Here is a 24,274-nt window from a genome sequence, read left to right on the forward strand (position 1 = left end):
TTAGTATTCCCAAAGCGTAATGCCCAAACTATTCTGCTGTTTCCAAGCTTGCATATAGGAAACAGAGGGATTGGAAACTTGTCAAACTGCAAACTGCCACGACACACTTTTCTGCTGGTATTTGCTCTATTTAGAAGCTTCTGTAACTATGATGAATTAATTTTGTAATTTTAAACACAATCTTGACGTCTTGATCTCCCTCCTTTGCTAAATCCTTAAATCCCCAAATTGTGTTGTAGTATGAGTTTGTGTACATGCATCCACTTCAGATCAGAGATGCTTTCTGTCCCCTTGGATGCTGCCTGAACATAGTTGAAATGGGCAAAGTGTATAGTTGTTTTTCTAAGTTATAAGAGCTTCCTTGGGGCTTTAGTTGTTGGGTTTTTTTAAAATTCAAATTCTGTCTCATCCTTCCTCTCGAGTGGTTTGTTTTTTAAGCACTACTACACTGAGGAACTGGTGTTAGTCCACTCTTATTTTTTCTTAAAATGAATTTTGAGGTAAAGCAGGAGCAATAAAAATCCATAAAAGCTTCTGGGCATGCCTTCCTGAATAAGACTTTAGTTTTGCCTTCTTGCTCTTCTGTTGTGCCTTGCCACATATACAGGTTCTGTCTCTGGCATCTCTTGGGAATGCTGAACTGAAAAGATGAGGTTTCCCTCAAGTCACCTCCCACTGTGTGGATGCCTCTGCTGTGGGTGTGGCTTCACTGGGGTGTGTTAGTAGAAAATAGACTTTGTCTAACTAGAGGCTCCTGGGGCTGGTGTGGGGCTGGAGTTCCCAGTGGGAGAGGCCAAGCAAACTGGGCTTGTTGAGCCTGTGAATGTTGGGAGCATCCCCAGTTGCCTGCAAGGAGTCCAGTAAAAAGATAAAATTGGGCTTTTTGTTGAATATGATGACAGCATAAAAAAGCTGGGTATAAATTGAAACTCAGACCAGAAGGTGAAAAAGGCAGTGAAACAAGTTAAAAACTGCTGGAACAGGTTACCTGTGCAGGTTCTGTCCTGGGAGTTATTAAGACAGGATGAGGTGTGAACTCACAGCTGGCTGCCTTTGAGCCGGGTGTACAATTATGGACCTTCCTGATGTCCTTTATGCCAGACTTACCCTGTGATCCTTTCAGGCCAGAAAGCTGAGCAGTAACTGGCACTGCATTTCCAGCCCCTCTGGGTACATTGCCTGCCCAATTCCCTGTAAAGGGAAGGGTTTTCTGTGTAATACAAAATTTGATGTGTTCTTGAAAATTACTTTTACCTTTTCAGGAGGGGTGGCTCCATCACTGCAGGGTGGGACAATCAGATGTGTGCTGTCTCTCAAAGTTCACTATCACTGATGACCAAGGTTCCAGTGTATACAGCTGACTTCCTGAGAAAGGCACATGGTAGCAAGAATACATCCAAAGGTGACAAGGAGCCAAGCTTGGAATTGTCATCCTTGCAATGAAAAACATCTTTTCTTGGTATGCATTACTCCTTCTAGCTAAAATAATGCTGTTTTTTACTTTAATTCTATGTCTTAGAAGTACCTAACTTCCCAGCTTCTTAATTAAGGAATAAAATTTTATTCCTTAAATTTTATTCCTTGAATTTTATTTCTAAAATAATTTAATTTATTTAAAAACAGCCTCTTTCTTGCTCTGGACAAATTACTGTGTGTCCTTCCTCTTTTTGCTGGCTAAACACAACAGTGTCAAGCATGAACTAGATCTAGACTTGACTGCCTATTAAATAACAGTAAAATAGCAGTGGTCACTCATCAAACTTAGATCCCATGTTTATTCCCACACTAGTTTTTGTTTCTTTAATCCAATGTTGTGATTCCTGTTTGCTTGTGTATTCAGTCTCTTCAGCCTATGCACTAAAGCAGCTTCTCTTGAGAACAGGTCGATTGCTCTCCAGGCTGAAGGACAGCAGGGGCTGGTGAGCTTGGGTTATGCCTGAAAACCCAAAGGAATAATAATAATTAGTTAACAAAAACCAGGCTTCTGCTTGGAGCTGAGGGAGACATGTCCAAACCAGCGAGGGGCTGGTATTTACTGGGTCTTTGAAATCCGAACATCCGTGTGGTGTCTCCTCCCACGGGCACACAAACACAGGTCCAGCTGCGTTGGCTCCAGTGCTTGTAAGACTCCTGTGTCCTGCCTGCCTCCTGACTGACCCTTGTGCTTTGGGGGGCTCCACTGAAGTCAACTGCAGTTCCTCTCCCCTGCAAAGTTTAATTCTCCTTTTGGCTTTCTTTCTCCTTTGGCCCCACAGAGTCCACATGCATGTAACAGTTGAGATATATAAAGACCTTCTAAACAGCTCAAAACATGATGAATGTTTATTTTTTAAATCACATTCTTTTAATCATGTCCAATGCTTCAGTGACTCAATACCTTCTTGGGATTTTGTGCCACCAGAATTCATAACAATCTCTTTATTTCAGTTACTGGATTGCACCTGCAAACCAACAAACCTCTGCAAAGAGGAAATGCAGCTTCATTTTTGTAAGGTGAATCCTTAAAACCTTTGTTTTATAAAATACAGTGTCTTCCAAGGAAATTTCCTTCTGGAAAATTAGTTCTTGTCAAGTAAAGGACAGACAACTCATCATGAATTAAGAAACCTCTACTCTAGCTACTGAATGTACGACTCCAGAAAAGAGAAGTATATTATATGGTTTTATTCTAACACTTTTTTTATAGCTGTATCAATAATAAAGTTTTGATGAACAAAGTACATGAACCTTGCTAAGATCATTTAAGCATGGAATGTCTACAATGTAGTCAGCTACAACCATTTACTACTTCTTTGAGTAGAGATAAAATTTCGATTTTACATTGAATTTCCAAAGTACACGGAAAAAATAGGAAGAGCATTTACATCCATTTTAATTGGTGGCAGGCATAAATTCATAAAAACAAATGGGGAAGAAAGACCATTTAGCAGAAACCTCAAAAAGTGCAGTTACAGATTTGTTGAATGACAATCTTTCACGAGATTCTCCAGCAGGCTTGGTCTTTCTTTTAGACATTAGGGTCATTAAACACTGTCACACAGAAGTTCTCAAGGTAAGTGAAGATGAAAGCATACTGCAGAAACAAACTAGTGCTTCCATACATTTCATCCGTTGGTGAAGGAGATCTCAGGTCATTTACCTTTGTACTGCTTTGCTTCGAGGTAGTCAGTCTCCACCTGTTACAGATTTGTTTGAATTATTACCATAAACCTTTACATGGTGACCTATGCCACAAATTACATAATATATTAACTTTCGTGCACAAAAATAAAATTGGGAAACCATAGTTAAATTTAAAGAACATAGAAAAATCACAATACTATTAAAGGGGAGCATCTGATTCTGATATAAATTTGAACTGCAAGAATTTCATGATGGTCAGATGTGAAACTTCATATTTAGAAAAGAAAAAGTACATCAAACTGAATAATGCTAGTAGTATATAAAGCCAAATCACACAAGATCATTTCAAGATCAATGTAATAAATGCTTATTATTTAGCAGAAAAAAAATCAGGAACAATGTACAAAATAATAGTGCAAGAACAGCTGCAATCTATTTGTTCTCATCGGTTTTGAGATTTTGGTTAAAAACTTTACAGCTGGCGAGAGATGCTGCTGAAAAACTCAGATTCCACTCAGTGGGCTGATTAAGGCACATCTTTATGGACTTCAAATGTTCATTTTCTGTGTTCATGTCTATTGAATTCTGCGGCTCCGAGACTTTCACTTGTAGCGTGCTGTGAGAAAAGAAGTGGGGGGGTAGGAGAGGGAAAAAAATGAGAAAAAGTTTAGTACACTTCCCTCTTGCCCTGCAAACAAGCTGATAAGAGGCAAGATGAGGTGCTGGCAGATCCTGTATTCTGCGGGGATTTTTGATGTTGTTTTGTGCACGATGTTCCAGCAACACCGAGATTGGAACCCGACTGTGCGGTGCTGTGCAGTGCAGCAGATTGGGCTGGGCTGTGTGGGGATGCCTGAGCCCTGTCCACTGGCAGTGTCAGTGCCAGGGCAGTGTTCTGCTCGTGCTGCTCCTTTGCAGGAGGTGCAGGAACAGCTGCTCTTGCTTCAATCATCTCCTGCTGACTGCTGTAAAGGCACAGAGCAGGAACTGGGCAAGAGTTTGGGGCTTGTTTTTATTGCTGACCATTAATTTAGTGCAGCCATGGAAGGACTCACATATAGATGGTATTCTGTTTTAAATTTAGGGGAAGAAGTAACACAGAAAGGGAAAGAAAGCCAGTCCTTTGTGGGGGTCACTAAGCAGACCAGGACAGATGTGCAGATTGAATTATCAAACAGTTGGGGTTGGAAGATACCTTTAAAGGTCATCTGCTCCAACCCCCCTGCAATGACAGGGACATCTTCAACTGGATCAGGTTGCTCAGAGCCCCTTCCAGCCTGATCCTGAATGTTTCCAGGGATACACATCCAGCATCTGTCTGGACAACCTGTTTCAGTGTTTCACCATCCTTATCATCAAAAATATCTTCCTTAATATAAAAAGCACTCAGAAGTGATTTAAGATATAAAACATACTCAGAAGATATTTTCAATCCTCATGTCAAACCTCTTCATCCCTTTTATTTTAGTCTACCTCCTGCAGTGATTTGTCCCTGTGTGTGATACAGTGTTTCTCAGCATCCTTTTCAAAGTTTTTAAGAACTTCTAGAATGACAAAGTTGAAAATATTTCTGAGGTACTAAAAATAATGTTCTAAGTACTGTAATTAAGGGTAGGAGGTAATCACCATGCTAAAACCTATCTGAACCCAGTTTCCTATCCAAGGGGTATTTAAGCAGCATAAACAGCTTTTACTTGCATTTCAGGAACTCATTCTGAAGGATGGAATGTGCTGCGGTGTAGTGCTCACATTCAGTCCACAGAGTAGCTGAGGCCAGTCAGTCAGTGTAGGACTACAGCCTAAAACACTGGCTTGTGTTACTAAAATACCAATGATTGACTTTGATTAAAACATTTCCTATGTCACAGCAAAAGGGAAAGACCTTAGGCTTTAGCTAGAATGACAATTCACTGTTGTTTGTCACAGATATCAGAAACAGTTTTAATTCTTTCACATTTTAGTATCAGCATCCCTCAAGGCTGTGTGCTGACATAGCAGTGAAACAGAAATTCCTCATTTCCTAACACTAGTTCCCAACCCTCCAAACTGGTGCACTGCCCCCATGCTCTGCATGTCCTTTTGTCATTATTCAGCCTCTATCTTTTGTCTTGTTTTGCCTTGTGCCCTTTTCCTCTGGTTGCTCTGATCTTTTCCTTCCTGCAGGAAAAGGAGTGCAGGTGTAGATGATGGACAGGACTTCAGCCAGCAAGGTTACTTTCTTGAGTTTACAACCTCTTCAGACTTGGATCTTTGCCCTCAGGAAGTCATAGGCTTTTCTTATGACATGGGATTAAGTGCAGATGGAAGATGGTGTTAAGGCTTCAGTTAGCAGCTTTCCTCACCCCTACTGACTTTGTGCTTTTCAGGCATTGCCATGTAGCAAAACAGAACTTCTAACAACTTCCCAACAGCTAAATGAAGGATAGGGCAGGAATGTTTTGGTTTGTTTTTTTTTTAAGAGTTAGGGTGTTTTGGGTTATTTTGGTGGTGCAGGTATATACCTGCAAAATACTTTAAATCCCAGCATTTCTACTGTCATGAAAGCAGTAGACAGATAAACTGTGTTGAATGCTGGGCAAGTGCCAGACAGAAAAAGCCAAAGGTTTTTTGTTCTTCATTTGACCTGGCACATTCCTTCTGTAGATCAACTGGGCATTGCACCAAGCTGCTAAGGGCCATTTTCCAAACTACACTGCTGGTGGTAACAGTGTATCCTAGATTTGGTGCAACATTTGGCCATCATTCCTTCTCATTTGCTTGGACTATGAATGAAAATGCTGAGTGCTAGTATAGCACCAAACAGCCCTTTCCAAACACAGCTCTGTCAAGGACTGTCCTACCCTTCATCTTTTAGGTTTGTACAGGTTTCTGTACAAAGTGCAATGGGCTGGACTGAAGTTGCAAAGCTAGAACTGGAGTATGTGTTGATAATTGTCATGTGGTGGTCTATTCACCTCTCAGAGAAGAACTTTAGGAAACGCAATACTTTGCTTTTTAAATAAATGCATAAAAACAAGAATAGAAAAATGGTAATTTTTCCCCCAGTTCCTTGGTATAGGTAACATCAACACAAAAAGTATTTTAGAAAATTTTACCTTGATAAAAATTAAGTGGAAAATAATATGATTAGAGATCTGCTTTAATATATTTGTTAACCAAGACAAACCTAGTCTTTTATCTTGCTTTTCATTCCTTCACCTGTAGTGATTATTTTCTGGTTGTTGATGTAACAAGGTAAAAAAAATGGTGCATTTAAATATTTTTAAATCAGAGAATGTAATTAAAGGGACAAAGTCAAGCTCCAGAAGGCATGGAGCCTATTTCAGGAGAGCCTGGAAGAGTATCCCCACTTTACAGCCCCTGGAGCTCTGCACTACCAACACTCACAATAGCAAGAAGATGGAGTTTCCTTTAATTCTCTAAGCAACAGGCATATACTGACCTTACAGAATGGTCTCTAAAAAGGTTGGAATTCCCAGAATTCCCAGCCATGTATTTACCATGCCTGCAATTATCATCTGTTTTGTTTTTATTCACCTGGGACTGACTCAGTTAATCAGCTTCCGTGCATGTGATTTGTGGAAGTCAGCTACAGGTGTTTCTATGACATGGAACATCATAAACTCCAGCCATGGCATATCAATAGCTCTGTTTTCACTGGGGAATTTGAAGACAGGACAATAGTGCTGAAATCCCAGTGAAAAAGGTGAAAACCATCTTCATTTTTTTCACAATTTGTACAACAAATTAGTGAGATGTCTTGAAAACTCACCATTTTTTCTTCATCTAAAATTATATTACCCTTTCCTAGCCCTTTTCTCTAAATGGTCTTGAAGTGCTGGTAACATATTTACCACTTAATTGAAAAGATCTTCTATTTCACCATGTATAATACCTGATCCATATAATTCTTGTCTCTTCTTAGAAAGTAAACAGAAAAAAAAGGCACATGGAAATGTGACTATACCTTTTGATCTGAAACAAGAGCAATCTGAAAAAATGCCTTGGGGAGGCAAATTCAGCAGCCTCTCAGCAGGTGCTCTGCCATGGCTCAGTGCAAGGGGCCTGCTCAGTCTCACAGAGGTTTCACCTTCCCCAGAGCCATGTGAAGCCCAGGGGTGGCACTGAGGCCATGGCACAGCAGGCTGTGCACGGTGACAGGAGCAGGACACGCTGCTGGCTCCTGGGAATGGCCTCCCCTGCTTCAGACTGCCTTTGGAAGCTGCTGCACGCCAAACCAATGGGGCTGGAACAGTCAGAGAGGGCTTCAGGATGGTTCTGTGTGTGTTGGAACTCCCAGCTCCCCCACCACCACTACTGAATCACCTCTGAACTTACCATGTTTGAACAACGGGATGGATTGCCTGTGTTGTTCTAACAAATCACCCCTGTGTGACTAACTCATCTTAGCAGATCAGAGTAACATCGATGGACTCTCAGGTGCCCTCTGGTCTCCTTGGCTAAGTAGAGAACCCTGTGTGTAGTTAAGTTTCCAGGCCTGCTGGGGCCTAAAGGGATCATCTCTCCCCACAAAAATTTCCTCCTATCATTAAATGAAAAGGAATAAATAGAAAGGTTTGAATTCAACCTTCTACTAAGGTAAGCAATGAGTGGCCTCCCCATGCTCCTAAGTGCTAAAGAAAATCTTGTTCTTTTCCACACTTCCTGTTAAAACTGCCTGAATACAATTTTTTTTTTTGAAAATTCAAATTTCTTTCTCTAGTTTTACCCAAATCATCATTATACTGTTATAAATACTGATTTTTAATGGCAGGATGGGAAAGCAACACCAGAAAATTTGAGGCTGCCAAGTAAGAAAGGAAAATAATATTCTTTCAACTGCTTATTTTCTCTGCAGTTTGGAGCCACATTCTTCTGGAAAAACAGGATATTTGACACCTGTTGTTGTTGTTGTATGAAAATGATAAAGTTAAAAAATATCTGGCTAGCTCAACTCTATATATTTGCTGAGTTAATCTGTCACAACATGTTGAAAAAAAGTAGGAAAAAGAAAAAGTAGGAATGGGTAAAAATATCTCTTATCTGTTAGGTCAGTCCTCAGCATTTCCCATCAGAGATTGCCATCAATGCTGTGTTCCTGTGTGCTGTAAAACAGCTATGAAAGTATCACTGCAGGGCTGTGTTTCCCTAAGTCTTCTGCAACAGCTACAGATAAAAACATCTCCTTCCCCACTATTTGGGAGCAAGGTCAAACTGGCTCTTACCCTCCTGTCTGACAGAAATTCTGCAAAGTGCACTTGTTAAACACTGCCAGCAGAGATTGCACACTGGCAGCTTGGAAAGCATAAGAGCATCTGTGACACACAGCACTGACTCGGGGCTTTTACAGAAAGGTTTCAAAAACACTGAGTAGAAACAGTAAAACTTCAGCAGAATTAAAAAAAATGTTCTCTGTGCAAACCCTACTCAAACAACTTCTCAAAAAAGGAACTAGTGGAATACACTAGGTTAAAATCTACAATGACTACAGTAGCTTCAGTATGACTTCCAACAGAGACTGATTTGGTAATGTAATATATATTGAAAAGACAGTAAACCAAGCATGCACAGTCTGACTGATTGTATCTGAACTTTAAACTCATTTTTTCCACAATGCCAAAACCCAGCAGCAAAGAAATCTACAAAGAAAATTTTAATGTCTCACTTCCATTTACCAACTGGATTCTCATTGTTGTATGAAATAATATATTTCAGCTGTGTGGAGGGAATCTCATTTGGGAATCAGAGAGAGAAAAAAATGCCCTAGAAATCAAACAAAGCAAGATGGGGAGATAAGCAATATTCAGGGAGTCTTAAAAGTCAGATATAAGGGCTGAGTGCTAAGCCAGAGTGCTAAGACAAACAGCACAGAATACCAAGACGGGAGGTGAACTGAATGGAGACAAAAAACCAGGGTGAGAAGTCAGAACCAGCTATAATCCCAGACTGAAATTATGGTGGAAAGTTTATTTTGCTCTTCAGACTAACTCAGAGTTGTTTTCTTGGTTTGAGAAGGAAAAAAAAAAGGAAAAAAAAGGAAATATGAGTGAAATACATACAAAATATATGTTAAAGATAGCAAGAAGAGGCAAGTAGGAATCTGTGAGCACTCTTGGCCAGTCAGTGAAAGAGCATCACTAACTGGTAGCTTTTTTTCTGAATCTATATATTAAGATACCAACACACTGTTCAAGCTTTAAGTTTAACTTGCACAGAGCAAAATTATACAGCAGTACTGATCATTGGTACTTCATCTTCAAAGACCACAGCACAACAGTAGCACTGAACAGCAGGTGGTTACATTTTCAGGTAAACATCTGGCAAGTGGAATGGATGGCAACAGTTTGAGAGTGCAGGTGGAGAAATAACACAACTTTCTCCCCAAAACCAGTCAGACTCAGAAATCTACACACAACAGATCACAGGTAACATAAAAGGTTTAAATTACAATTTCCTTGAAGAATTCAGGAACTAAAACTCTTTTTAAAAATAAAATAATCAGGCTTGCACAGCCATGGAAGTACAGAGCTCCATTCTAATGGCTCCCCAAAATACAGGGCAGACTTGAATATATGTTGACAATTCTAAATAGCAACAACATTTCTTCCCCAATTATTTAAAGCAGCCTGACTGAGAAGGTTTTGTAGAACAGTGAGCTTTTTGACAAGAATCACCATGTTTTGTGGTGTTACAGACTCTTTAGCAGTCCACAGAAGACAAGAACAAGGAAGTAGAATATTAATGTAAGCTGTCATGAAGAAGTCATAAAATTTTAGGGTGTAATTTACTAGTGATGATAGTACATAACCTGTTAAAGAGAAAAATATATGATCTCAAATTGTTCATAGCATCCTGTCTTAAAAGATCTTGGTAACAAAAAGCAGCTAAGATTCGAACAGTTGAAAGGCAGCATCATTAATGTGATGATGAACATAATGAATTCTTACGTTCTAGGCACCACCCCAAAACAAGCCTCCCTCTGATCATCAGTTCCCTGAAAGAAAACTAATTTCTAGTTATGACTGGAAGTTAGCAGCATGCAAATAAATAAAACCCCTAAACACCTGTTGTGCCGATGAGCACTGTTGTATTTGACTTACAAACATACCGTAACAGAAGAAAAGCTTTTGCTATTTTTTTCCACCTACTCATAATTAAGAAAGGTTTGGAAGGAGGCTGGGGGCTCAGACCAGTGTGTGCTGCTGGTTCAGGCTGCTCTGAGGAAGCACAATGCCTCCATCTCAGTGCTGGGATGAATGCAGCTGTGGAAGTCCTGCCACTTGAGCTCAAATCTTTAATCCATAACAGTTTTTTGACATTATAAATGCAATTATGTTATGGAGAGAGATCATCTCAGAAATATGATGAGACAGTCCCTGGGTGGTTTAAAACCCACCAGACTTCTGAATTCAGGAAGGTCAAACAGCAATTTGCAAATAAGTAATTTCCTTTTCTGAGACTTCTACTACTTAAATGTAATTTAAAACCAGCTGTAAGTAGTAAACTGATAAATAGGAAATGTCAGCAACAAATACGATACACAAGAGAATTTATTCAAGCACACATCACAAGAACTTTAAACTAGAAAGACAGGTAACAACAACAACCAAATTTTAAGAATTGATACCTTAAGTATAGCTCTTATATATTTACTTGCCTTATAAATACATTTCTTAAATTTAAAAAATAAATTATTAATTTTGAATGTTTTGAAAATTATGCTAAATGCCCCAATAAAAACACTAAGCCTAACTTTAAGTAGTTTTTTTCCCCCTAAAATTTACCCTGCATTCAAAATGCTTTACACATAGGCAAAAGAGCACAATTCAACTGAGAATAAGAATTTATTTTTCAAGAAAAATATTTTAAGTCATTCTTACAGCTTTTAGACAAGATTTTTTCACCTAGGTTTCCATTTCATGTACAGGGAAATAATCCATTGTTTGGACCAAGATTTCAACAGTTTGAAATACGACAGCTTTGAGGGCAGGCCTGGGTCAGTAAAATATTAAGTATAATCTCTGAGTATTTGTGAAATTCACACCTTAGGTAATAGGAACCTGTGACAAGATCCCTCTGAAAAGGCTGACTTCCCTGAACAGCTTAATTTTCATGCATGCATGCAGTTTAATATGAAATGTGAAAGCCTCAATATTCTAATTCCTAGCAGAATAATAATTTAGAAATATTCTACCCTGAGCTACAAAATGAAAACAAATAATAAGACCTGCTTGGAAAAGCCTGCTTGTAGTCACATTACTCACTGATGGCTTGACAGCTGATATAAAACACCCCAAACCAAGCAGAAATTCAGACTTATGCTTTTGAAACTATTTTAAGTCCTAAGTTAATTTTAAGGCCATTTCTACTGGTGTACATCAAGTAAGAAAAGTAGGTCTAAAGTTGATCTTAACTGAAGAAAGAGCTGCAATCAAGTTAAGACACCTGCCCCACTTACAGATAAACCATGGTAAAAGACAGAAGCAGATTGCTCTTACGGATGCCCAGAAGTGACAGAAAGGAGCAAGCGGCAGTGAGTGGAGCATGGAGAGTAGGGGAGTGCACAGCCACAGAAAGAAAGTGTGAAAGTCCTGCCTAAATTTGATTTGTGGTAAGGAGGAACCAATAAAGCTGAAAGCTATAAGTCAGGTGAGTTTCTGTTATTGAAAAGACAAATCAAATAGTAAAACCTAGACAGACTGAAACCAAAGAATAGAACACAGAAAAGGGCACGTTGCCTCCATAAATCATGAAGTTTCTCACTAAAGGTTTACATCCTCTTGACACAGCAAGAGATACCATTATCTGTACTCCAAAGAAATGAAAGAATAATCTAAACAGCCTTTACTGATGTCTGGAACATGAGAGGAATCAGCATTAAAAAATGGTCCCCTTTCAGTTATGAAAAAAAGCAAAGAAACAAAAATTGCTTGACCTGTCCCACAAGAACAGAATGTGCAATTTGCCATGAATAGGGCAGCAGAAACTGCAACTTGTCCAGAGTTATAAAGCATCCAGAGCTGTTGGCCCAAAAGCATGGAGATAGGAAGCTGAAATCTGTTTAAATATTTCGATCTTGGAAAAGACATATCTCTACACTGCAGGAAAAAATTAAATTACCTGGTCTTCAATATGAAAAAAATTGATTAAAAATCTGGTATGGCTTTTTACAAAAGAATTTCTGTACCTGGATTGAAGAAAACTGTGACAAAAGCTGACTGACATTTTGCTCATGGTATTAAAAATCTCCTGGCAGGTGTATGGACCAGACAGAATGGACCAGCCAAAGTACGCAATGAAAAACATGCAGTAAAAAATCAAAACAGGAATAAAACTGGGCTGCACTCATGTTCTGCAGAATATCCTTTGGCACTGACAAACACACAGCTTGGCATAAAAGGAAAGCTGATGCATGATCTGAGAATCAGTTTGGTACTAAAGGAGAGCAAAGTATGAAGGCAGGATGCAGGAAATGTGGAATACCCAGAGTGCAGTGGCCCGGCTGGTCTGTACTGTGGCTCAGACACGGGTCTGAATGAACAAGAGGAGCAACAGCAAAGTTGTGCAATGAACAACAGCTCAGCAGGAGCCTGCTCTGCACCAGCACAGGACAGGCACTGCTGGGACAAAGGCACAGGCAGCTATCCTGGAGCACAGAGGAAGCACAAGTCAATGCTGAACTGCAACACACAAATAAGTGTCATGAGATACAGGAAGCAGCAGTTCAGCCAACACAGGAATGGCAAAGGGGCAATTTTCTCTACAGGAGCAGAGCTGATGTGCAATGATTTGACATCCCAATTGGGCTCATCACACTCCTTGAAAAAGTGTGTACATCTTTCTACAAAAAGGTAAAAAATTTCAGGGAAAACATAGATAATCTGATTTCTTAAGTAATTAACAAAAAAAGTTCATGAAGAATCACACACTGAGAATGAAATATAAAGTGAGCATCTTGATGAGAAAACAAGTCAGTCTGCTGAAACCTGGCAATCCAACAATGGGAAAAAAGAAATAACAGATGAAGGAGATATGGTTTTCAAGATGATACCTCACGCGTTGAAAGGAGACAATGGAGAAAGATGTGTCTCAAGAACAGCATTATTTTATAAAGTTACAATGCAACCAATCAAAACACTGAGTCCTCACCTGGTTAGGACTGTGGAGTATGTATTAATTATTACTCAGTGGCAATAATTTCAATCTTTTATTTGACTAGCAGTGAAATAAGATTTACTGTTCTAGCTTTTTATAAAGCTCTATTAAAAAAACCCTTGTGAGCAACAAAGGAAAAAATTCTAAATAACTTCCCAACTGGCATCTCAATCAAGGTCCTACTTGCAGTTTTTCAAAGAAGCGATTTTCTCTTAAAATCATACCTTAGAAAGGTTCACAGGTAGCACATATCCCTATATAAATATATTCAGGTATAGTCTATATATCACACATTTCTATATAATTGTATTTGGTAAAACCCATAATTCTGATTTCCAAATATTTTCCTCTGATCTCTTTCAAAATATCTAATAATAAAAATCCTTAAATAACTATGAAGTAAACATGGCTAATGAGGACTCCATAAACTTTTTTTTATCCAGATCACACACCCAGAAGCATCATCACATTTGAGATGACACTGAGCACAGGAAGCAGGACACTGCCCCGAGTGCCACCAAGGGCAAACCCACCAAGCTGAGATGCTGTAGTGGGGTGTGCATGGCAATATTGGCAAAATGCTGATCTTAAAATATTAGACTTCTTGTACACAGCAATTTCCTTTCCTTTCAGATACATCCATCTAATTGGTTGTTGATCTTTGTAAAAATATCTGTCTTAATTAGAACCTGAAGGTTGCCAACAGCTTTCAGAAACACACAGCGTTCCCAGTGACACCCAAGATTCAAGGACATTTTACAGAGCCTTTCTTTTCCATGCTGATCACAGGAAACACTGGAGAGAAAAAGGCTTTTGATAAGGAAATACTGTCCTTAAAATATGGCAAAATTACTATTTCTATTAAATTAATATCCAGTTACCAAATAACAAAAACATTTCTATTAGTCTCAAAGGTTGTTTAAACAATATCTTTAAGGCACAACTATTTTAGCAAAATTTAATGACACTGCAAGCAAAAGGATGAACAGTGAATAAAAGTGGCATCGTATTTGACTTATAAGTCTGAAAATTATTTCAAACCATCAAGGGTCTGACTAAAACTATCCTTTGAGGAGTGAAAGATGAATTAGACAGAGAAAATCTAACCAAGAATACATGCAAACAACAACCCAGTCATGTCACACCATTTTAAACTTCCCCCCTCGACTCTGGAACCAGAATCTGCACTTTTTGAATGGAATTAACTGAAGATTCCAGTATAAGACACTTTCCAAAGATGTGGTGAAAATAGAAAAGCAGCACTAGCTTTAGCATATCAACAATAGAGAAATGCAAACCAAGGCACAGTACACAGGCCTCCATGAATTACAGCATCTCTCTTGAACTGTTTTCAACACCAAAATGTGGAATTGTCTCAGCAAAATTAATCTGCTCTGGTCATGGTCAGACTACATGAATACTTAATTTACAGGTTACCTCTTCACAGGCTCAGTTAATTGACTTCCCTCCTTTTCTATCTAACAGCAACAGAAGCTCTGCTTTAAGGCCGTGAACTCTCAACAGAAGAGAGGATTTTAAAAGGATATGTACTTGTCAGATTTTCAAAAGCACCGTGCAGGCCTTGGAAAACTGCTATTTTCTCTTCTAGTAAAAGGCTTTCAAAGAAAGACAGAAGATTTGTCTATATTTATTTAGTACTACCAGTTCCCTAAAGAAAGCTGAAAAATCTAACCATTTCCTCAGGACCAAGGACAAATAGGAAAGTATGACTATGAGTTTCTCAGTTTTTGAAGAGGTAAAATTAAAAACAGACAGCAAAAAAATACTGAATAAAATGATGAAAAAAAGCACCTCAGCTTAGGTATAAAACTGGGTATATAAATCCTACACAAAGGCATAATGATCATGGCACTAAGCTACAGAAAACTACATATCCTAGCAGGTAAAGAAATTCGAAGACCCCAGAGCCAAGTTCTTTAAAAAAGTCCATTATTCAAAGAAGCAAGAGTAAAAATCCTTAGCTCAGAACCCTCAAAAGATGATGAGTAACAGCATACTCTAAGGCAATATGTGAATAACCACAGTTTAAAACTGAACAGCACCCAAAACCTACACACCCCACACTAGATCACCTGATGTGAGAAAAAGAAAAGGAAAGAAGAGTATGTAATTTGGCAAGTAGAATTCCAGAGTGTAAAACAAAATGGAGCATTAGACTGTGGCATGGGAGCTGCTGCTGCTCCACCATGGGGAATGAGGCAGAGACCATTAAGTTCATTAAATGAGTAAGGATTTACTACACATGTATAGTCATTTATATATCAAGCTATCTTTCTGCTTTTACACTTCTGCATTAAAAATGGCCCACTTACTGTGAATAGTCATTCATTTCATATTCTTCTTATATTTCTAGTAATGGTCTTTAGTTTATGTCTGCCTGTGAAAAGGTAACTTCTTGTCTGACAACTACAGGTATGAAAATTTCTATCTGCTTACTCCACATCACAGGTGAAATTTATTTTAGAGCCAGTAAACCTCTGATGAAAAGCCTTTGTGAAAAGAGTCTTCTTAAAATCAACAGATTTAATGACTTACTCTATGTCTTCTCTGCGCTTTTCCTAACCCAATATTTCAAATTTGTCACTCATTAGGGATGTGGTCCTTCATGAAAGCTGAACAGCCTGCTAAAATCAATCTTGTCTGTCACCAGGTCATTCACAGTAGAAGGGAAGTGATCCCCATTTGTAGCTTTATTATTACAGGATTGCACTACCATGACACAAATAAGCAACAATACTGCAATATTAAAGCCATTCTAACACAGATGTGTAAAAAAGAATTCATAAAATTTTCCCTTCCACTTTTTTTGCAAACCTATAGTAATGGAAGTTAAGTTTAAGAAAATGTTCGTCTGTGATATTAATACAGATGTTATTTTATGTGCACAATGGAGAGACCAATTAGACTCACAACACTGAAGTTCTCATAGTTATGATTCTTCACTCTTCAGCCAACTTTGAAATGACCACAAAAATTAGCAAATTCTCTTTTCAAGAACTGCACAAACTTGATTTCATAGATAGAATATAAAAACCACATCCAAACATAATAAAAAAATTAAATTTGAAAAGTCATATTCTCTGCTGACAAATCCAATAGATCTGCTCTAAAACTCCAGGCCAATTGAAGAAAAGTGAAAATATAAGGGTGAAAAATTCATAAAAAGTTCATGTTAGATGAAAATATCCTAACTTTAAGTGATAGAAATCAATTTTTAAAATGCAAGCTGCCACCCTGATATGAAGGCCAAGAGCATAGGTCTGTGATGTCAGCTCTGCCTGCTACCATAGAAGATTCACAGTCTCTTTTCCATCTGTATGAAGTCCACACCCTTTGACGCAGATTTTTAAAATATTCAGTACATTGTAAGATTGCAAAATGGAGTATTTTACACATCCCAGTTTTATTGTTGGATTAATAGTTTTTTGTATTTTAGCTTGGCTTTCTTGAAACCTTTTGCCCAAGTCCAAAGCATGTTAATGTGACCTTCAGTGTTACAAGTGAAGTACTCTTGTGAAAAGAAAACAAGTGCTTTCCTAAAAATGTGCTTATATAATTTTCTTTGCACAATGGAGAATAATAGCATTTCAGTGTTGCTAAAGAAATTAAAATTGCCAGAAGATGGATTTAGAGTAAAAGGGAACTGCCCCTCAACACATCAAATGCATTGTGGAAGCAAGACTTCAGGAGCATAAACAAACATCAAATGGACCCATGTATCTACCAGCCACCTTATCTTGAAAACAACAAGCAATGAGAAAAAACAATAAGCTCTTTTCTGTTGCTGCAATGAGTGCATAGCTAGTTCTGGATGTTGGACACTACCTTGAGCTGTAAGAATTCAATTGTTTATTCCTGCTTGCACATGCTAATGGAAAAACCAAGAGTACATCAAAAATTTGGTGACAACATTCTGCCCACCTGCCACAATGTTTCATAATAAAACAGCATCATATCTCTCTCTTTAAGAACATTTGGTAAGACCCCAAGATCCACAAAAGTTTAAGAAAAACTTCAAATACTGACCATAAATGTGTCTATAGCAACATTTCAAGCATGACAACAGAACAATGATATAGTTTATGATATCACATAAACAAAAATACAGTCCAAAGAACACATGAACGAAACATGATGTTTTCATGTGCATTTAACTCCCAGACGCAGGAATTATGTTTGAAGTCACATGCATGCACAGCTAGAAATCATGTTGCTTCTTTTTAGGGAATAGCTGTATTAGACTAAAAATATTTGTATGATTTCCTTGGCTGGTGCAGAGAGTACACAATGTTGAATCAACACAGCAAAACAAGACATCCTTCCAATATCAGACAATCCTCTGATAGTGCAATAGTACCCCTAGGAAAGATCTGGGGTTACAAGTGTGGAGACAATTCCAGAATCATCATTCTTTGTCTTTTAACATTTCCTTTATCAATTAATTTCCTATCATAGCTTTTCTGAAGACAATGACTGATATGAGAAACCATGAGTAAAAGGGAAAACAACAAAAACTGTAAATGAAGTAATGTAAAATATCAAAATAGTTATCAGATTTCCTGAAAATCCAAAACTAAAGGATGAAAGTTATCAGGTAGATAAAATTGAGTCCCAATTAAAACTAACATGAGACCGTATCACAGTAATAGGTCTTGCATTACCATAGAAACAGAACATTTACAGATAAATATAATTGGAATGTAACATTTTCTCGACGAGTTACAAGTATGAGAGAGCTCTTTCTTCATTTGTAATATAGAAATGGGTATATTCTATCCTTTCCTGGTTTTTTTTCAACAGCAATTTTGTGTCAAAGTTTGAACTTCTTAAAACAAATTATTTATGTTGAGCTTGGCCACAGATCAATGAATCAAAATACAAAAGAGCAGTCCGCAGATAAAAAAATGCTGTACTTTGGAAAAAGCAGGTTTATACTGAATGAGCTTAATATGAAGAATTCTATATATCACATGAAGTACAAAAGAAATAAAGCATACAAGAGCCATTATATTGTTTATATTACAACTTAAATTAACCTTTCCATTTATTATCAGAGATCCTTTTCTAAAAGACAGAATACAAAAGAGGACCTAAAGTTTTGACCTGATATTTTGAATAAGGTTTTCATATTTGGCCAGTATCAGATTAGCTAATACAATATTGTTTCTACAAAGGCAGTAACTTAAATCACATTGCAGGACTTGTGTTTTACTTGGCAAGGATTTCACACCTTAGCAATTTTGTTGAAATTAGTTAAGACTTCTGTTTAAGGATATCTCTTCACCCAACAGAAGAAATAATTACACAAGTGTACTCTCTTTCTAAGTAATATAATGGCCTTTTTGAGATCACAGTTGTATTACAATGTATTTATAAATACCTATCTTTAAAAAATGATTTAATTTCACACTAGCTAAAAGATTCCAAGCCAAGTATTTAGCAGAGTAACTGTATACTGTTCTTGTGAAAAATAATTTTGCATTTTAAATTGTTGTGTAAGGATTCACTGTGCAAACCCCTTAGAGTCAGCAGATTTCACTTGGCATGGAAAGGATACGAAAATGGGTCTCTGACTAAATAATTTTCAGAAGTACAAAATACCATCTTTTACTGTAAAATTACAAAACTATGACTGATTTGTAACAGTAATCATCCAATGAGAATTTTTTAAAAACCAGCTATATGCTAATGCATTGAATTTATGCTTTATTTTATAGCTTACTCCTCCTCACACTATGAGAGAAACTACACAATGGAATGAAATTCTGTTCCTTTTGAAGTCAATAGCTAGTTGTGACTGACTACAGAATGTCAGAACTTCTTGTCTGTCTAAACTATATTGGTTAGCTTATCAGAGCTGAAAGAGTGGTGCAAAAGTTTATAAACATTTTAAAATTGCACTTTCTGAATTATTCTGATGTTATGCAATGTTTGATTTCATGACTTGTCTGAAATTAAAATGAGTAACATGCAATAAACAAAAAAGTGCTTAGTTGCTTGACTTCTCCAATTCTTTAGGATTTCAATTTAAAGATGAAGTGGGGAACAAGAACTTACCTACTTGGTACTTTGGGTAATAAGGTGCCATTTGTCCACTACTGCATGATTGTCTCTTATGCCTTTTTCTTAAATTTGTATCAGTGGTCTCCCATTGTGGACTTTTCCTTTTGTTTATTCTAGTAAGACCTTCAGAACTACCAGCAGGATTATCGTCCTGGTTTAGACCACTACTTAATTTTCTGCTGTGAAACTGGCCATCCAGCTTTTCAATCACTTTAGAAGAATTAGATCCTTTAGATGTTTCCACTTCATTTTCTTGTTTCTTTAATGTATTTTGTTTAGTAGAATGGGACCTTAAAAGAGGATGTCTTTTTTCTTCCATATAGGCCTGAGTGCTTTTACTGTCGACAGCTTCAGGAGAGTAAATGACATTATTTAACTTTAATGAACTGTGCTGCTCAATATGGTTGATTTTTCTCAGAAATATCCTACAGTCTTTAAAGGTTTTGGCTTTCCAAGTATTTTGAAACAGTTTATCTTGGCTTTGTTCTTTTCTAACATTTTGCTGGCAACGAATTGTTCCATTTGCCTCTGAATGTGACTTAAGTATATTTGCTAAACCAGGATGTGGGTTAAAGTCAGACGATCCCATCATCTGTTCAACAAATGCATCTCTGGTTTCATTTTCAGTTGGCAAGAGGCTATTCTGAGACTCTACCAAAGTCTGAGCGGGCTGGATTTCTACTGTATCTTTCTCCTGCAGCTTGGGTGTTTCATCACTGGTTTCCCCACTTGTACTCTTAAACAATTGGCTTTGGCAAAATAACTGCAGATTTTTCTTTTTTGATTTCCAGCCTCCAGGAGCCTGATTATAGAGCTTTTTTGTTTGTCCCCACCTATCACGCTGCAACTTCTTAAATTCATTTCTTTTTAATCTGGCTAAAGTGAAATTATTTTTCATGCTTAAGACTGGAGACCTCACCATGTTATGTAACATTTGCAATTTCCCTGCTGGTTTTGAAGGGGAGGATAGTGCAAACTTTTTAAAGTGCTTTCTGAAAGGGCAAGTGCTAGGATCAGATTGTTTAGTTTCCATCTTTATCTCTTTAGTACTAACTACCTCTAAGGGATTGCGAGCATTTGCCTTTCTCACAAGAGAGAGAGACTGTGTTTCTGTAGTTTGCATAAACCAGGTGCAGAGTTCATTCATATTACACTTTTTCTGGAACAGCATTTTTATAGGTGATGTTTCAAGTCCTACAAGGCAGGAGTCTAAAGGGTCTGACATTTCAGTATTACAGTCTTGTTCAATGGGATCCCTTTTTTCACATACACGTTTGTCAAACTCACTTCCCCCCACTCTCAACCAGGTATTAGTCATCTGTTCAAATCTATTGTTTAGTTCTTCCAACAAGGTGTCACTTGAAGTGGAAGTAGGCCACCACCTGAGAGAGGGATTTGATGAAAAAATGGGATCTGATGATACCTCATTAATGGGCCCGAATCCACCATCCTTTAGGTCCTTTTTAGCATTTCCTGGATTTCTCTGTTCTGAGGTATCTCTGGATGCTGTGCACTGATTGGATTGTGTAAGTTTTTCCTTTCGCTCTTTAGCTTTTTTCAAATGGAGTTTGTAAGATTTATGTAGTAAGGCACTTCTACAAGTAAATGGACTAGAAGATGCTAATGAATGCAAAAAATGCAGTGAAGGTTTTCTGTCTCTAGCAGAGTGTCTTGAAGGAATTTCACGTTTTCTTGACACTGTTGTAGTAACATTGTGTGACCCATCCTCTCTAGAATCTTTCTGCATATTCTTTACTTGACCCATATTATTGCACAGTTGATTTTTTCTTTCCTGTGGTATGTTTTTTTCTAACACATTCTGCTGTTGTAAAGGAGGCAAGCCATTGCTGATGCTCACTTTTCTTTCCTGAGGTGAAAGTCTGCTGACAGTCACCGATATGCCGGAAATTTTTACTTTTGCTGGCCTGCCAGGTTTTCGAACAGTGGTTAATGGTTTCTTAATCTGCCGTATAACATTGCTGCAAGGATGTGCTGATGCCAGATTGCCCTTGATAGGCCTGACATAGTCATAACCAGAGACCTCCTTTTCAGCAGAAGGATTCTGGAAGGCTTTTACTGTTTCAGTTAAAGCATTTCCAGTTTCCACACTGTGCCTTGTTTTGCTGGGATCATTGGCAAAATTAGAATCAATATGTTGTGTGGGCAGAATGCTGATGAGATTTAGATTACCTTCAGAAACATGTCTCTTAGTTCTTCTTGACCTTCCAAAAACAACTGTCACAGTAATATTTTTGTTGCTGTTAATTTCTTCCATTGCTGCTGCATCAGACTTGATGCTTTTACCACCACAGCTAAGTTCAGGTCTAGGTTTTGTGCTTCCACTCATGTCTACTTTTGGTTTAGGAGGCCGTCCAATGGGTCTCTTAACCTGCTTAACTACCTGAGGACCTATTTTCTTTGGTCTACCAGGTTTTCTTTTGAAAACTAATTCACTGCTACTGCTTGATTTCTCCACAACTTCATCATTTTTTTTGGAGTCATTTATGTTAATTTGACCAACTGGACAAGAGCTTGTAGCAGCTTCTGCATAAACACAGCTTGACCTCTCTTTAGTATCATTTTCACTGCAATCACAACCCTTGACACAGACTGCATGAGAAAGGTCACCTGTGGCCTGTTTATCTAACAAAGCATTTGTGTGCCCCTGAAACAAACAAAGATCTGTGCTTCCCTTAGAAGATGCAGCTGCAGATGTCAATGCGTATTTGACTCCTTCATGACTGTTAACTTCTGAGACAAACATAAGCTTAATAGGACTAGAGTAGTTTAAGGGAGATGGGATCTCCCCGGCTTCAGAAGTTACATGCAAGTCCCCATTACTGGAAGCTGAACTGCTTGAATTAAAGGCCAGAGATTTCAAAAGGCTGTCATTAATTTCTTGATCTATAACAGTTTCTTGTGTGTTTGATGCAACACAAATTGCTTTGATTTTACTGCTGCTTGGCACATGTGAATGTGGAAGGAAGGTTTGTCCTGTGCATCCCATTTCACTCAGAGTGAAAGGTAAGCCCCTTCTAGTAGCTGGGTTCATAACCTGTTCATAAGCATTATCTTTTAAATTTTGGCTTATTTTGTAACTATCCAACAATGAGTTGCTAGTCTTTCTGGATAAGCTTATTGTATCTTCTAAACGCTCCACAACAACTTGCAGATTTGTGTCTCTCACAATTTTGCTTATATTTATGTCACTGCATCTTTCAGCATGAAGATTTTTATTTATTCTCATCTTTTCCAAACTTTTCAAGGACTTTCTTGTGCTGGATGACTTTCTAAACATGATATTGTTTGTTACATACACAGAGTACCACCCAGGAGGCACAATGTTACGTTTAGTTCTACCCAAGATTTCATTACTCTCATCCTTCAGAGGAATTGCACCAGTCTCTTTTAAGGTTGCACAATCTCCTTGTGTATTTGGGAGTTTTGCCTGGCTGGCTGCAATAGCACTATTTTCTGAAAGAACTAAAAAGCTGGAGCTGGTCTGAAAATTAGTAAGAGGTAGATTGAAAGACTCTGTTTGGTGTACTGGAAAGCACATTGGTTTGGTTTGGCAGTTCACACATGGATTACTTTCAAGATGTTGCAAAGTCTCATCTATTACAGTAAAAGTATGTCTTTTATTTGGATGCATTTTATCAATTTTTTTTGTAGATTTCTTTGCATTTCTCTCAGAAATTGACTTTTTTCGTACAAGAGTTTCATCAAGGCTTGCAAGCTCCCTCTTGATTTGCAAGGACTGTCGTCGAATGACTGGTGAGTCAGGAGAATTATACGTTGCAAATAAAGTTTCCTGACGCTTGCGAAATCTTGTCTGAATAATTTTATTTTCCACTTCTTTATCATGCTGGCGAAGTAATTCCATAAAGCTGTAATCACTTGCCTTAGCATTATGCAAAAGAGAAGTTATGAAGTCTCCTAATTTGACATCATTTTCTGGTGCCCTGTCACTGCTAGAAAGTTTTACAAGATTTGTGGCTAGATCTGTAGTGTCTATTGATTTCAACTTCTCATTAATGCGATCCATTAAATCTTGAAAAATGGCAGAATGTTCACCTTTCTCAGAGTTCATATAATCATCACTGCTTTCCTGGTCTGCTGATCCCAGTGCTCCATCTGAATAATCAACCTCTTTTCCTTTGCATGTTTTACCCTCATACTCAAACTCTCCCTTGCTTCCTTCAGCTGGCAAGAGGGATGGAGGCTGATTGATGGAAATTTCAAGCTTGTTGTTGTCTAAAGTTGGAAAGTCCATAACCATTCCTTCTGACAATTCAAATTCTTTACTGTGTACAGGTGATAGTGGAGGTGGCGATGGACTGCGGGATCTGTTTGAATTTTTAATGCTGCTTAAGAGGTCACAGTCCTTAGCTGAATATGTACATGCTGCTGCTTTCACAGAATGCCTGTTATAATTTTGCAACTGGTCAGCACAATACTTAGGAGAACTACATGCTTTGTTCACCATTGTCTTAATACATCCAATTGCTACAGCTTGGCATGACAAAGAATGGAAATCTTTAATACAAACAGACAGAGATGGTAAACAAGTGTTTGGCCTTTGATTTTGTAAACAGCACCTTTTTGTCAGCATGTGTCCATTGCAAGTGCAAAATGGAACGTGAACATCCTCTTCAGTAAGGGAACTGGGAGTTTCAGAGTGGACCAAATGTGTTTGCTTGCAACTGCAAACTATAGGAACATTTTCCTCCTGTAATAGGAATTTTAACATAGCCAAAGTCTGTTGCCAGTGATATGCACAAAAAGACTCCAAAACTTTGTTTAATGTTGATTTTCCTTTTTCCAAATTAGCTGTTTCCTCTGAATTTGCATCAGCTGTTGAGCTTGAACTGAAAATGAAAACAAATCAAAACAAAATATAAATTACAGTAAA

General features: G+C 37.9%; 1 protein-coding gene across 3 annotated transcripts in view; it reads right to left on the reverse strand.

Moving 5' to 3' along the window:
* Nucleotides 1-2,307: 2,307 nt before the first annotated feature.
* The window catches only part of LCORL (ligand dependent nuclear receptor corepressor like), a 79,353-nt gene continuing 57,386 nt past the window's right edge, over nt 2,308-24,274 (reverse strand). Inside the window, exons 7-8 of one of the 3 annotated variants that reach the window (XM_030947959.1) lie at nt 19,357-24,230; nt 2,308-3,739 (exon numbers count right to left, since the gene is read on the reverse strand). In XM_030947959.1, coding sequence (XP_030803819.1) covers nt 3,726-3,739; nt 19,357-24,230 — 4,888 coding nt within the window. In that variant the 3' untranslated portion in view covers nt 2,308-3,725. Of the gene's footprint in view, nt 3,740-10,786; nt 24,231-24,274 lie in introns of those variants that run through there. The other 2 variants (XM_030947961.1, XM_030947958.1) reach the window with 2 other exon arrangements.

Source organism: Camarhynchus parvulus, chromosome 4, assembly GCF_901933205.1.
Source record: "Camarhynchus parvulus chromosome 4, STF_HiC, whole genome shotgun sequence".
NCBI lineage: Eukaryota > Metazoa > Chordata > Aves > Passeriformes > Thraupidae > Camarhynchus > Camarhynchus parvulus.